General features: G+C 51.3%; 1 protein-coding gene across 2 annotated transcripts in view; it reads left to right on the forward strand.

Annotated features, from left to right (window-relative positions):
* The window catches only part of LOC149350820 (uncharacterized), a 130,075-nt gene extending 117,379 nt beyond the window's left edge, over positions 1-12,696 (forward strand). For both annotated transcript variants that reach the window (XM_089579973.1, XM_089579972.1), the window contains exons 5-7: positions 6,071-6,227; positions 7,105-7,414; positions 7,820-12,696. In XM_089579973.1, the coding sequence (XP_089436099.1) occupies positions 6,071-6,227; positions 7,105-7,414; positions 7,820-8,568 (1,216 nt within the window). In that variant the 3' untranslated portion in view covers positions 8,569-12,696. The remainder of the gene's footprint in view (positions 1-6,070; positions 6,228-7,104; positions 7,415-7,819) is intronic.
* The last annotated feature ends 1,639 nt before the right edge of the window (positions 12,697-14,335 follow it).

Here is a 14,335-nt window from a genome sequence, read left to right on the forward strand (position 1 = left end):
CATTCAACTTCACGAAACGCAGCGACGCAAGTCGGCACGCTGCATTTGTGCCACTCGTGTAGAGGTGTGACGGCCAGAGCTGGCGGCGCCTGTTCGGGGAGCACGCAGAGGCGGGTTCTTTTTCGCCACTTGTTTCCTTTTTGCTTTGGCTTTTCCCTAATGACAAACACGAATTTCGCGTGCCTCTCGGTCGTCCGGTTTCCACTTGAGTTCACAGCTTGGAAAATTACGGGGTATCGTTGGCTCGGTTAAAATAAAGTGTATCCGGCAAGAAAACAGAGAGAGAAAATAAAACGGCAGGGGGGGGGGGGGGGGGGGGGGCATCAGTGCAGGAGGAAAAGGCAGCAACCATCGCGCCCCACCTCGGCTTCCTCCTCTCCCAAATTGGCCTGAAAGGAAATACGTGTTCATACGTCAAACAGCAGCCTGTGGGGTTCACGGCTTGGACGGCCGGCCACTGAAAGCACGAAATGTAGCGCCCACATAGTACACAGGCACACGCATTGATACGCGCGAATCACGCAACCGCGGTGCGCCTGCCTCGACGCCGCTTCCGCTGACTGGCAAGGCTGCGTGCTCAACGGACCTGCAGCGCACTTACGCGCTCGCGGGAACTGCTGACCGTGCAGGCGGTAAACGATATCGGACCCCCGCGTGCATTAAACTCGCCGCCAGCCGTTGCGTTTCGGCCTCGCGTGGCTCAACGCGTCCCGGCGGCGCCGCAAAACGCGAGCGCCACCGCAATTACGAGCGCGGTGATAGGGGCCGCCTAAGTCAACACAGCGACGGTGCGGCGTTGTTATACAGTGCGAACGGGCGGATGATTCCATTTTTGCCCGCTCCAGGCAGAAGCCTCGTCAGCTAAGGGAATCGGGAATAGAGCTCGCGAGAGAACGGCGTGGCACCTCGATGCTATACTTTGCAATGAAGTTTCTAGCGTCTTGTGTGCATATTCTCAATAGCAGTAACGGCGTTTGCGAGATAACTGTCTAGAATGCGTTTATCTTCAAAGGCAAGAGGGGAATAGAACGTTGCTGCACATTTTCGCACTGTGAAAAGGGATCTGTGAGCATCTTTCCTACATATCAGGGCTTATCTCTGAGGGCGGCATACCCGCTCAGGCTGAACGTCTGCCGGTTCTCGAAACGGCATTGCCCGCGAGTGCTGCATGGAACGAACTCAATTGTATCTTTGCGGCGTTGATGAACGAATTGGCTGAATAGATGGCAGGCCTTTCGCACGCCTCGGAAAAACTCCTCAGTTCACTTTTCGCGACCTTGTGAAAAAGACTCCTTTCCTTAGGTCGCCTTTTGTACAGTCCTCGAGCGATTCTTACAGTAGATCGCTTGTTGCTGCGTGCACGGCTTGAGCTCAGACACTTCTGTCCCTGCTGTCAGCGGAGCTTAAGCCTGTTCCGCGGAGGATAAGTGCGCGTATTCGACGCCTTACCCTGTCGACTCAAGAACCGACAAATGTCCGCGAGATGTGGCGGGGCACGACGGAGTGAAAGGGCCACTTGACAAGGCTTTAGCTCAATCCCGCGCTAAGGGTGGAAAACCAGGACCACGGAGTGTGCGCTTGTTGGTTGTGTGCACGATCAGGGCTGCGTATCTGTTCGTTATTCCAGAATGCACGGGTGGGGGTTCCAAAAAGGAAAGAGAGAAGCTGGTATTTATGGGTGCCTTCTCGTGGGCTCTTTGACCTTGACGCAAGGTTGTGGATGAGCGAGCGATTTGTTTGCTGCATTGCGGCGCATTCAGCGGTCACGAAATGTCGGCTGTTTCCATGAACTGTGATGGTTGGTTTGGTTTATGGGGTTTAACGTCCCAAAGCGACTAAGGCTATGAGGGACGCCGTAGTGAAGGGCTCCGGAAATTTCGACCACCTGGGGTTCTTTAACGTGCACTGACAACGCACAGTACACGGGCCTCTAGAATTTCGCCTCCATCGAAATTCAACCACCGAGGTCGGGATCGAACCCGCGTCTTTCGGGACAGCAGCCGAGTGCCATAACCACTGAGCCACCGCGGCGGCTCCCATGAACTGTGACTCACTGCGCGTTTTCTGAATGGTAGTTTGTATGTTTTCGCTTTACTGCCAGAGACCGCTATCGGGCACTTACCGTAAGTACGAGCTGCACCGAACGAAACGCACTGTCAAGTTTCTATAAGCCAGGCTCGCATGACTCTCTCAGCGCCTCCGAAGTCTCAGGTTGTGGCCGAAGGAGGACGCAGATGGAGCATTTGTCGCGAAGTGCGGCAAGGGTTCCGGCCGGCTGCACGCGGCGTCTTGCAGCTCTAGCGCATCGAGAGAGCCGCCGGCACGCCTGTTATTGCGTCCGCTCGAGGCACAAAGGGCTGCGTGTCGGCGCCGAGCTGGAACAAAGGCGCGCGCGCAACCGGCAATAAGCGCGCGCCTGCCGGCGGAGTCCGGGCCAGCGATGAGGGATGCAGAAGAGCGTTGAGTCACCACCCCCCCAGGAGCGCAGGAGGGCACGTATCGCGCAGAGGCCGCGCCATAACAACAGCCAGGGAACCAATCATGTAAGAGGCGCCCCGTCTGGAAGGTGGAGGAATCGCTCTAAGAGGAGGATGGGGAACAGGCGCGCGTCGATGCTGCGGCAAGATGGACGAAGTTCACCTCTCGCGTAATCAACACCTTCCCCCTCCCCGGCTTTCCCATCTGTAGAACTCGAAATCAATGAAAGCTGCACCGGGGTGCGTCCGATCCGCAGCACGCAGCCGGCTAAGTGCAATCGATGAAGAGCGTCAAGGGATCCTCGCGCGTTAACCGGTGTGCGGGATATTAGTGTAACCTCTGCCGCCATTGATCCCGGACCGGCCTCTACTTATCAACACTTATTAGGGAGCTCGGCAAGGACGCCGGCTTCCATCTGCCCGCGTCGACGCCTCTCCGCCCATGATGAACAGCTTTGGGAAGGCGCCGTTGTGATTTATGCGGGCGGCGCGCCGGGTCCGAAGAAGGGCCGCCTCCGAGTGGCGCGTGCCGTAAATATTGGCTGCCTTTCGCGCTGGCTTTTCCCACGCATTGTTTGCCGCAGATAAATCGTCACCAGTTCTGAGTCCCTGCGGTGCTCCTCAAATGACGCTTCACGGTTTCCGCCTTCGGTAGTGAGAAAACGTTGAACGCGTATACTGTGCTCCGCAGCGAATCCACCACTGCTTGTATATTCTGCTGGCGTGACGGTGATTCAACCTCCGTGTATGCTGTTAAAGGAACTTCAAACCAAGAACTGAGACAGGATGAAAAGCGAGGAAGATAATTGCAACGAAAGTAATTACGTTGCTTGAGGTGAGCGGACGTGGAAGCAATATCCTATAGTAAATATAATCGCGCTATCTGATACTACGTCTACGTCAACTGCGAAGCAACATTCTACCCTGTAAGCCTGTGCTCACATGGGCGTAAAAGTATAGCAAACTGGAGCCCGGAGTAATTGTTACCCTCATTAATGTCGCTTAACGCGATGGCGCAAAACAACGCAAACGCGCTGCGTCTCGACAGCTAGCCGGGCCAGATTTCTTCCGCCATAATGTGGCGCGGTATAGCATGCACCAGCGGAGAAGACGTTCAAGAAATTAAACCACGCAGGAGTCAAGAGGGAGTGAGCGAGAACAGCGGCGCGCTTCCCCTCCGCCATATCCGCTGTCTCCGCTGTGATCCATCAGCATTAGCAAGGGGCCTGTGCAAACACAAAACGACACACGGCCCGGACGAGCAGCGCGGGGCGAAATTACGCTGTCACTTGGAAACGCGATGGAACTAAAGCACGTTAGAACACCGGTAATTGTGAGCTTCCGGCTGTCGGGAGACTGCTCGAACCCGGTGCCCCTTCGAACGCGGACTCCTAGTCTCTCGGGATTCGACGTGGCTGGCGCGCTCCCTCCTCGGGACGTGTTCGACGAGGCTCTCGGATTTCCAGAATGGCTGTTGCTGATCAGCCTCTCGCGAGACGAAATTGCAGGCGCGCTGGTTTCGCGGCTCTGCTGTTGTGTGTCAGCGGAGACAAAAACAGTGCTTTTAAAATGGAAGAAAGACGGGGCAGCGAGCTTCACTGGAGATGGGTTGGCCCCCCCTGGTTCATGCATCGCGGCGAGACAACGCAGCCTCGTAGGGCTGATGACATGTTGCAGCTTTCTATACTGCAGCTTGGCTCCAGGGTTCTTTTTGATGCGGAAAAATAAAGAAAACGGAAACGATAAGGCAGATACTGAGCTGGGCTTTTCTGCTAAGCATGATACCGTGGCGCTTTGGGAAGTTGCGAAAAAGCCTCGCAATACAGATCCAGGGGACTTGCTGTGTTTGGCAGGGCTAGCACGCTTGTATTTTTGAGTCGTGGGGAAGACAAGTAACCTCGCTTTCTCTGCGGGAGCGGTTTACAGTTCTCCAACAGCTTTGATCGAGGTGGAGAAGATCAGAATTCAGTCAGCCGGGTACGGTGTAGGAAATAAAAGTGTGTGTTTTGCTCTTTCACTGCTTTTCCGTAACTTCATTTAGCGAGGGCCGCATTATCCTCCGACGACGGTGGCACAGACCTCGTTGATGGGACACAGGGAAAGCGCTCTCTGTGGTGCAGACGGCAGCTATACCAACCGTGGTTTAAATTGCCTTGATGTTAGAAGACAGATTTAAAAAAAAAAGTGTGTGTGTGTGTGTGTGGGGGGGTGCCTGTGAACCTGAATGGTGGCACATGCTACGCTACAAACCTTTGCTCGCGATATGCACCTAGTCGTGGACAGCCCCGTTAGAGTTGTAGCAGTGTACGCATATTTTGTGTGCGCGAATTTTCTTTAGCCTCATATGCCATTGTATCTATAAAATAGCCCTACAGGGAGTAAAATACATTTTTTTTTTGATGTCGCTGACTATACTGCGACGCACATCTTGAAAATTTTCATATTTTCATACTGCACTTTTAATGCTCGTAACTGCAGGCATTGCTCTGCCCACCATTGTGCTGTGTGGGCGTGAAGGCCCGTATAGCTGCGTGATGTCACAAGTTTCATTGCATGGATGCGCACCGTTGGCTGAGCGCTGTCATGCGCATGCTTATCCGTCCGGTATAACCGTGATCACGAATTACCGCTGAGTGCTTGCAGAACACCAGCGGACACAGAATGGGGTTCATTTTTCAAAATTAAGTGGTCGCGCTGTGTTTCCCGAGCTGCTAATGAACAACCCTCTTTCTGTGGCAGCACTTTCGTTTGGGTGGCAGGAAACCTTCGAATGAGACGGATTCCTAGGAGGAATGCCATTCATTTTTCTAGCATGGAACTGCCCATGGGAATGGCTTAGTGAGGATAATCGTGATTAATATTCGTCGTCGATAGGCGCTCCGTCCTTCCGCCTCCCACACCCTCTTTGGTACTCATTGTTTTTTCGGCCTGCGGCGGGCTGTCCAGGCGCGCGTATAACCAAGTTTCCTTCGGTATCGATCTTTCCCAGTTCCTCGTTTTTTCTCTCTCTCTCTCCCGGAGAGCATCGCAGGGGCTTGTCGTGGCCGGCTTTTTCGAGTGCCTTTGTGCTGCTTTCACTTTCAGGACGGTGCTGCCTTGCGGGAATTGCGGGGCGAACGACGCCGCAAATCGAAACGCTGTCGCGGGCAGTCGTACACGCCTGAACAACGCGGCACCCAGCTCGGCTTCGGCCTCTCGACACTATAGTCTCTTTATGCCGTGTGGCGGGCTGGCTTTTCACTTTTCCGGCGCTCTCTTTTCTCTTCGCTTTCTTTTTTTTCTCCGTCTTCCTTTCTTTCCGTCCCCCCGTGTTCTCCCGAAAAAGTTTGCAACCTCCATAAAGTTTTATTCGGGAAAGCTCTTCGCGTATTGGGACGAATGCGTACACAGGTCACCGGGATGTTCCCATTTTTCGCTCTGTATACAACGTCGTGCCCTATTTTGATCCCAGCGGTGCCGGTAACATGTTATTCCACTTCATATGGCAGTTGTAATCACGCGGCTGCGACAAGCGTGCTGCAAGTGTTGTGTTAATGCGACTGGGATGCACAAGGTTACTTATAACCTTTTGGACATGCTTTGCTTGTACACAGGTACGGCATGGACCTCAACGGCGCCCGACGCAAGAACGCCACCAGAGAGACCACGAGTACGCTGAAAGCCTGGCTGAACGAGCACCGAAAAAACCCCTACCCTACGAAGGGCGAGAAGATTATGCTTGCCATCATCACGAAGATGACGTTAACGCAGGTGTGCACTCGACTTCGCCTCCGCTGCCTGCAAATCGCGTCAATTATAGGGATCATCCTATTCAGCGGATATCATTGCATTTAAACAGCTTAACTAGTAATGTCCTTTGTTACCCGCTGCTTGCATTGTTATTTCACCTTTCCTTGCGTTTTACTGGATGCGAGAAGATGCGCCCCGTTATTAGAGTTAGGGATGAAATATAATTACGTCATCACGCCTCGCACCGTTGATATCGGGTTTTGTTTGCGCCGCCGTGTCGTCTTTGTCACTTTGTATTCCACGTGCGAAGTGCCTGTCATAGACGAGAGCACACACAACGTGCAGGCTTATTCATTGCAGCATAATCGGAAACTGCCCAGCATGTAGCTTTCATTGCCTGTACCGAAATCACGGTGTTACCATACATACTGATACTCTGTGAGCACAGTTTTTCCGCCATTTCATCCTTTCCGCCTTGGTAACGGGCCTGTTGCCTTCTTGACAAAAGGAACGAAATCGAGGCTTGCATGCATGAAAGTCCTTTTGTAGCGCTGCCGCCGCAACGCTACACGTAGCCCCGTTAAGTGGGTACAGAAAACTGAATAGACAGAGGAAGGAGTTATTATCCTACAAACCATGCAAAGCTAGAAATATGAGCTTCGCATATCCCCGCTCCCCCTCTTTTCCTTTCATTTTTCCTTTTGTGCGCAGAGATACTGTACACCTGCAGATCATGATTTGGCTTTCGTAGCGTTAGCTGGTTGAGAAGGTCTCATTTTCTTGATATTCCCTCCTGCCGCGATTTATTTAATTCATTTTTTTGCGCTCCAGACGTTTATGAGTGAGGTATTCTCGCGGCCTTTTACTAATTCTCCGCGGATGCGCTCTGTCCGGGCAGGTGTCCACCTGGTTCGCGAACGCGCGGCGCCGGCTAAAAAAGGAGAACAAGATGACCTGGTCGCCTAGGAACCGATGCGACGACGACGACGACGCGGACGGAGATGACGCGCCGCCCGCGCGACACGACTCCAAGGACGGCCAGGGATCGGCGGCCGCTTCGCGCCAGGAGAGCAACTCAACGTCTTCGTCGGAGGTCGCTGCCAGGGCGGCTGAGGAGCTGGCGCGCCGAAACCACCAACTGATGGCGGCCGCCGCCGGCACAGCGGGCCTGACGGAGACGCGCAAGAGGCCCCGCGACGAGTCCGACGGTGAGCAGCACTTGGTTAAAAACGCGCACGCTCCTTTGAGTGCGGCGCTCCTCCCACCGAGCAGATGTTGCACGCTTTTGGACGCTTGAAAGCCTAAGACCGCTGCCGGGTGTTCTACTGGGACATGTCCGCAATTATTTGCAGTTCAGTGCCAGTGTAAGAGATTCGGCATCCTAAATGTATACCAGGCGGCACAGTATAGAGAGGAAAGCGAAGTAATACTAAAGCGCATCGGTTCGCGATTACTGAGATGTTACTGAAGCACCATGCGCGATAAAGCACGAATCAGAATAATTCTTGCGTCTTTACCTGGTTCGCGGCACTACCTCGCTAGAAGGTCGCGACTTGCATTGGTCCATGCTTCAATTATTCATGGAGCGCATATGTTTGCGGGGCCTGTTGCAGATCTCGTGGACGTGGACGATGACTCGCGGTCCTCGGACCTGACCGATTTGCGCCGGCCCAGCGGCGCGTCGCATTCCTCGGAGGAGCCCCGGCACGGGCTGCAGCAGGGTGGCGGCAACTTGTCGGACGCCTCGCTGTCTGATTCCGAGTCTTCGGCGCGGACGCCGGCGGCGTCGCCCAACGGCCACAGCGACGTGTCCTCCGCTCCTAAGCCGCGCATCTGGTCCATCGTAGACACGGCCACGTCTGGCAGCCCCAGCCACAGCATGCTGTCGCCTGGGGCGCCGTCGGCTGCGGCGGTGGCGGCACGCATGGCCTCGCTTCAGCGCTCTGCGCGGCTGGACTACCTGACGCCGTACCATAAGACGAGCTCGTGGTACGCCAGCACTCTGGGCAGCCTAGGTGGTGGTTCGTTTCCCCTGTCCACGGTGTACAGCGTGCCCACCATCATGTCCCCCGCGGCGGGGCTGGCGCCAGTGTCGGCAGGCTCACCCCTCACGGACTCCACGACAGCCGCGTCGCTGAGCAGGTTACGGACTGCCGCCGCGTTCTCTGCGGCCGCCGACATGGTGCTGCCCAAGCCCGCCGCCGCGCCTCCGCCTCCGCCGGGTCCCTCGGGTGCCTTCAACCTGAGCCGGCTGGCGCCGGCACGCTCCTCGGCCGCCGCCATCGCGGCCGCCGTCGCCTCCACAAGCAGCAGCAGCCCGTCGACGAGCCAGGCGAGCGCGCCGCAGCCCAGCCCGTCATGAGGCAGCGCCCGGCGACGGTTCCGGACTGCTGCCGGCCGCAGCGCCGCCTCGCGCGCGCCGGGCCGCCAGGGACACGCTTCTCTCGAGGGATGAGCGCTTCGGACTTCGTCGCCGTGTTTCCCCCCGCGTAGTGTGTGTGCGTGTGTGTGCGTGTGTGTGTGTGTGTGTGTGCGCGTGTGTACGTGGCCGCTGTCCCAGCGTCGTAGCACTGCATGTAGACTCTGCCGTCATACCGACGGGCGCGCACCTTAGAAGACCTCCCTTCCTCTGGCTGCTGTGCCGTGTGCAACTCGCGAGAATTTCGCCAGCACGCCGACCTTGTGCTGAACTATCATCATCTCGAGCTTCCTACTCAAGCATGGGGCATTTATTTGTTATCACTAGTGACTTCGCGCTCACTGAGCACCGCTTGACTACTGAACGGCGAACGGAAAGATCACGACGCCACCAGCGCTCCAAGCACTGGACGTCGCAAAGTCTACGTGGCACCTTCGCGGGAGCGGACAAGCTTGCTTTTAGACGCATCGTTTGTAGCTCGCGCTCACAACTGCGACAGTGAGGATAGTGCGCGGACCTCTTCCATTCCCTTCGTCCTTTCCCCACCCTTGTACATAGAAACAAAGAGAGAAGGAGAAAAATATCTCGTGTCCTGTTTGCTGCCGCCTCTCCGTACATTTGATGTCATCTCGCATCGTTCACGCCAAGACCCACTCGACAAGCCTCGCCCCCACGCCCTCTTGATCTGCTGCTCTTGTGAACTAGCATGAAAGAGACAGGCACTGTCACTTTCTTTTTCGTTTCTTTTTGTTGTTGTTGTTATTGCGCGCGGAGAAAAGGGCAGTATGCAGATATTTTAGAGCATTTGCGTATTTTGTAATGACCCGAAGTGGCTCTAAGTCCCTATTGTATGAAAAGAAATCCGTTAGACATTGCCTGCTTGAAGGAGTGCTTACTGGCCTGGCATATTCACTCATGACAGTCATGACGCATTTTTTAGTCAAAGGCGCAGATGCTGTGCCCACAGCAAACCGGTTCCTGTATGTGTGTGTTTTTTTTTCTTTTTTTCATGTAAAGTTTGCAAGATGCGGCTCTGGTTCCAGCATTGCACGCTACGTCTTGTGCAGGCGCTGTCTTTTCGCTGTCTTTTCATTTCTCTCTCGCTTATCTTTGAACACGCGAGTCGACCAGAACATATAAATATGCTTTAGCTGCTTACAGCTGCGGTCATTCAGCTAGCAGACTTTTGCTTTTTGCGGCGAAATTCCGTTTCGCTAAAAAAAAAAAATGTAAATATGCGCTGCCGAAGAGAGAAGACACTTCTATAGCAGCGTTTAACAATTGATGCGTACGTGCTCCAAATTTTATCAGTTTTCTTTGTCTAAAGCATATTTAATGTTCTCTCTGTTTTCGCGCTACTTCCTAATTATTGTGATCCTCATTGCTAGTGTGGAGTCGGTTGCGAACAGAGAAGGGTACACTCAACGCTGTCGATAGTTCAAAACGCAAACATCGCTCTAGATAGAACGCATTGTGGCTGTAAGGTTCCCTGCCGATCGGTCGGCTAATTCGTGTTGCCTGGCAGTGCCGTCGCATATTTTGCGGTGCGAAGAAAAACGGCTGCTGAACGTCTCAACCCAGCTCAAGCAGTCGTGCTGCTTCATGCTGCGAAATTTGTGAGGTATACAGCTGCCGACGGTGAATATGGTAAAGAAATGGTAACATCCTCTAAGAATAGGTTATATGCGGCCGAGTAGGAAGGCAAACGCGCTGAGCAAAAATGTGCAGGAGAGGCTGACCTATTATGCGAGTGGCTCTACAGAAGGCAAACCACCCTAAACCGCGCATTTTGCGAAATGCGGCAATGTTTCGTGGTTTACGAGGAGATGTTTGATAGTACACTGTGATTTACTAAAACGAGCAAAAACAAACACATATCATCCAAGCTGCAACATGCCACTTCGACTTTTGTGGGAGGGGTTCCGGAGATGTCCTGATGCTTCATTGACAACCGAGATATTCTTGTGGATTTTCAGTGATTTAGAGCGATAAAGGTTCATCCTCTCAGTGCTTCGCGGGTATTTTCAATTATTTTTTGAAATCGCAAGGCTATAAGCGCTCCAAACAGCAGAAATATTGATTAATTTTTTTTCATCAAGAAAGCGATGAAAATGTGTAGCAGCGTGAGGGAAAATAACACAGCTTCGGTGTAATGTCGATAGGTATACTCAGTATGGCAATGAGTGAGGCAGCGTACGTTTCTCGCCCATTGACGGACGTGATACGACGAAAATGACATGATCGTTCCTACACGTTTAGTGGTGATATTCAGGGATAAGCCGCACAAACGCAATGTTTTCAGTAGCAATTGGTTGGTGGAAACTGCGTAGAGGCAGCATACGCCAACGTGAATCACAGTGAGGAAAGCGCCATGTAATGTTTCAAAAAGCGTACTCGCTTTAGTGGTTTCTAAGGAACAGCGACGTCAGTACGAAAGGAGTTGATCTTTCAGTGGAAATTACAATGCTCGCCTGCATATCAACGTGTCAAGACGCGTTAAAGAACACTAGATGGTGGAAATTAATCGAGGGCTCAACAGAGTAGCGCTCCGGCGTTGTAGCTTTGGACAGGAAACGAGCTGTAATGCTAAGCCATGCCGACCACGTAGATTTGACGTTTTTCACCTCTTGTTGCAGACACACAAAAAAGTGTACAGCTGAAAACAAGATCAATCACGTTACGAAAGTTGCGTAGTAAAGGCCTTCAAGCGACTAAAGTTTAGTAACGCTGACAGTCATTCTGTTGTCATTATACTAATATGCGCGCTGCTTTTTATGTCCTGTTTCCTAGTGCTTTCTTGGGAGAAATGAGTCAAATAAACTAAGCGTTTAGGGAGATAAATTGGCGTTCTGGCTTTCTGGGATGAAAGAAACATTTCAGATAACGACGTAAGAAATTTCATCGAAGGGTTTGTAGGTTGATTCAATTTCGTCTGCGCAGAATTTACTTTCACCAAGTGTCCAGTGCTTGTGTGATTGCCTAAAGAAAAGAAAAAAACCCGGAGAGAGTAGAATTACTGCGAAAAACATGTCATCCCAATTATATCTGAAAAATCGCATAATCATTTGTGCGGTAATATCGCGGGGACGCCATGGGCGCTAGCACGCGTCGGCGGTACGTGTATTGCAATTGTAAACCTTTACCAAGGGCGTCGGTTGAAGCGTCCGTTCTCGGAAAACAGTGAAGTGTAAGCAAAATTCTTGGCGGTCTTCTTCATGCAGCAAATATTGACGAGTCGATGATAAAATGGCGTACATCTTCCGAGACTTTCCGCTGTGCTATCATGATTTTATTTTCCTTTTTGCTTATTGCCGAAATGATGCGAAAGTGTTAAAAATTTTGCTCCAGCGCCGGCGGTTTCATTCGTAGTGCCCACTTTGCTGCTCGTGGTCTCAGTGAAGTTCACTTTACGGAGAAGGGGGTGTTGGACATCAACTTTATTTTTGTCTTTTTGGCAAGGCAGTGGGGAATCCCACGCTCGTTGCTACAAAACATGTGCTCTGTCGCTTGCTAAGTGTTGTTGCTTTCGCCTAAGGTGTTTCATTTTGTGACTGCTCTCTCTTCACGCTGCATAATTTAGGCAGCTACCGCTGTGGACACGGCGTTTTGCAATGATCATTGAATGCCGCTGTTCTCATTCTAGTGCTGTGCGTTACTCTGAGTAGCGTGCATTACACTGCATTTTGACGTGTTGAAAAGACCAACAAGGCTTTAACGAGAGATCGCGTGGAGGCACAATGAACTTCCGTCTCTAACTTATTCAAAGGCAATGGTGCAAACGGACTGTACATATTTAAGACGTGAATGGTGCAGTGTGTGGGTAGAAAGAAAAAAAATGCAGGATGGTGAATTTTCGACCCTGAGCGCAAAACAGAATGTAAACTCTTCTGTAATATTTTATTGTTTTGTTTTGCGTGTCTTAGTTGTTGATTTCACGTCCTGAACTCTTTATTTTTCCTCTCAAGTTGCTATCGCGACTTATTCTCTGGCAACCATGACGGTGACAGACTGCGTGTGTAATACAGTAAAATACAACGTGTTGGATTAAAATATAGTGATGATAAAACATGATACGCTGGTTGTTGTCTTTCTTTCGCTGTGGGATTGTCCACAATACCTGAACGGACATTCATGTCGAAAGAGGAGATGAAAAAAACAGCTCGAACAAGTAATCGCAAACATAAAGCAGCGAGGAATCGCCTTTCAACCAAACAAGTAAGTGGTCTTTGTTAATAAGTACAGGCAGGGGAACTTAACTGGCAGGGCTGATTTGCAATTTTTAGAAAGAAGAGAAAACATTTTTCTCTAACTTCATAGCAGAGGCTGAAGATATTAACCGAAGTCTAATATATATGTACGACCCGTTTTTATTGGTTTCTTTGCGAGTTATCCAGCGGAAAATCGACCTGTCAACTTGCCATTAAGCAACATGACCATGACTTATACCTCACGCAAGAAGAATTCGCAGGAGTTACCTTGAAGCGTGTTTCTATACCTTAAAGTGCATAGAATGAAGCAATATTCTCATTGTTATTTTGTAAGGCAGTGGCATCTACGTGGCGCACGAACTCGTCATCTCGCGCTAAGTCTTCGAGCGTGGTTAAGTATATGCGCTATATTTCCTGCGGTTTCAACGTGCACAAAAAACCAAGAAAATTTACGAAAAATCACCGCATTACGTCACACATGTTTCCTGGACGCTGTCTGACGCATAGAAAACCGCAGTAATAACCCTGATTATATTGCGTTGAAAAAAAAACTGACAAGTTCAGAACTTCTCGCTACAGCATGAGAACTGTGCGACGGCAGTGACATTGTAGGCTATGTATACCGCTGTCTGAAATGGCTTGACGATGTAGACAAAAAATGTCTCTTCGCATGGCGTGCTGTGTGCTGTTGGGCTGTAATACATAAATTTACCAGCTGTGTCACGTTATTTTGCGCCAAAGCAAGAAGAAGCGAAGTGCGGTGAGGCCGCGCTAAAGAACCTGCGTCAGCCCGTTTTTGTTTACAAGCAGGAACGACGCATGGACTTGGAGAAATCTTGAAGATTTTATTGAGCTTGAAAAGTAGCTACTCGAACACCTCATTCTGTGCAGCTGGAAGAAGAGAGAACACAACTTCTTTTGTTGCGGGCTTGTCATAGCTCGAGCAGTTTGTGAGGACTGCAGTGTAAGGGCGAATTTGGGGGTTACTCTCTCTCCTCGTTAAATCCGCCCCTGCTCGAGTGCCCGCAACATGAGGTTCAGAGCTAAGTCACGCTGTTGAACTAACAGCGCAGGCTAGTACCCAGTACTTGAACTGATGATCACCCTATGTTCGATATTGAGCAAAGGGGACTTGAGGCAAGCGCCTGATTGCTCTTGAAATCTTTCGAATCATGTGTAGTAAGTATTGATTTTGATCGTCTTATTCGAGATTTGAGGACGCAACCAAGCAGTCTGATAGTACACATCTTGCGGTGCATATTCTTTGTAGTGTGTTTTAGGCGCGACAATCTCCATGCTTTCTGGTTTACGGACAGTTATTAATCACCTAAAGACCAGCTAGCGTCCTGCAAGTGATAAATAAGCTCGAAACGTCATACTGATGAGGCTCCAATTTTAACACTGTGTATAATGTCAATTGCAAAATGAGTTATGGAACTGAATCCCGTTATTGAAACAAGTGCCTTTTTCCGATCCGACGGTAGTCAGTCAACACCCTCGCG

This window comes from Amblyomma mixtum, chromosome 3 (genome assembly GCF_055824585.1).
Source record: "Amblyomma mixtum isolate Tamu chromosome 3, ASM5582458v1, whole genome shotgun sequence".
Lineage (NCBI taxonomy): Eukaryota > Metazoa > Arthropoda > Arachnida > Ixodida > Ixodidae > Amblyomma > Amblyomma mixtum.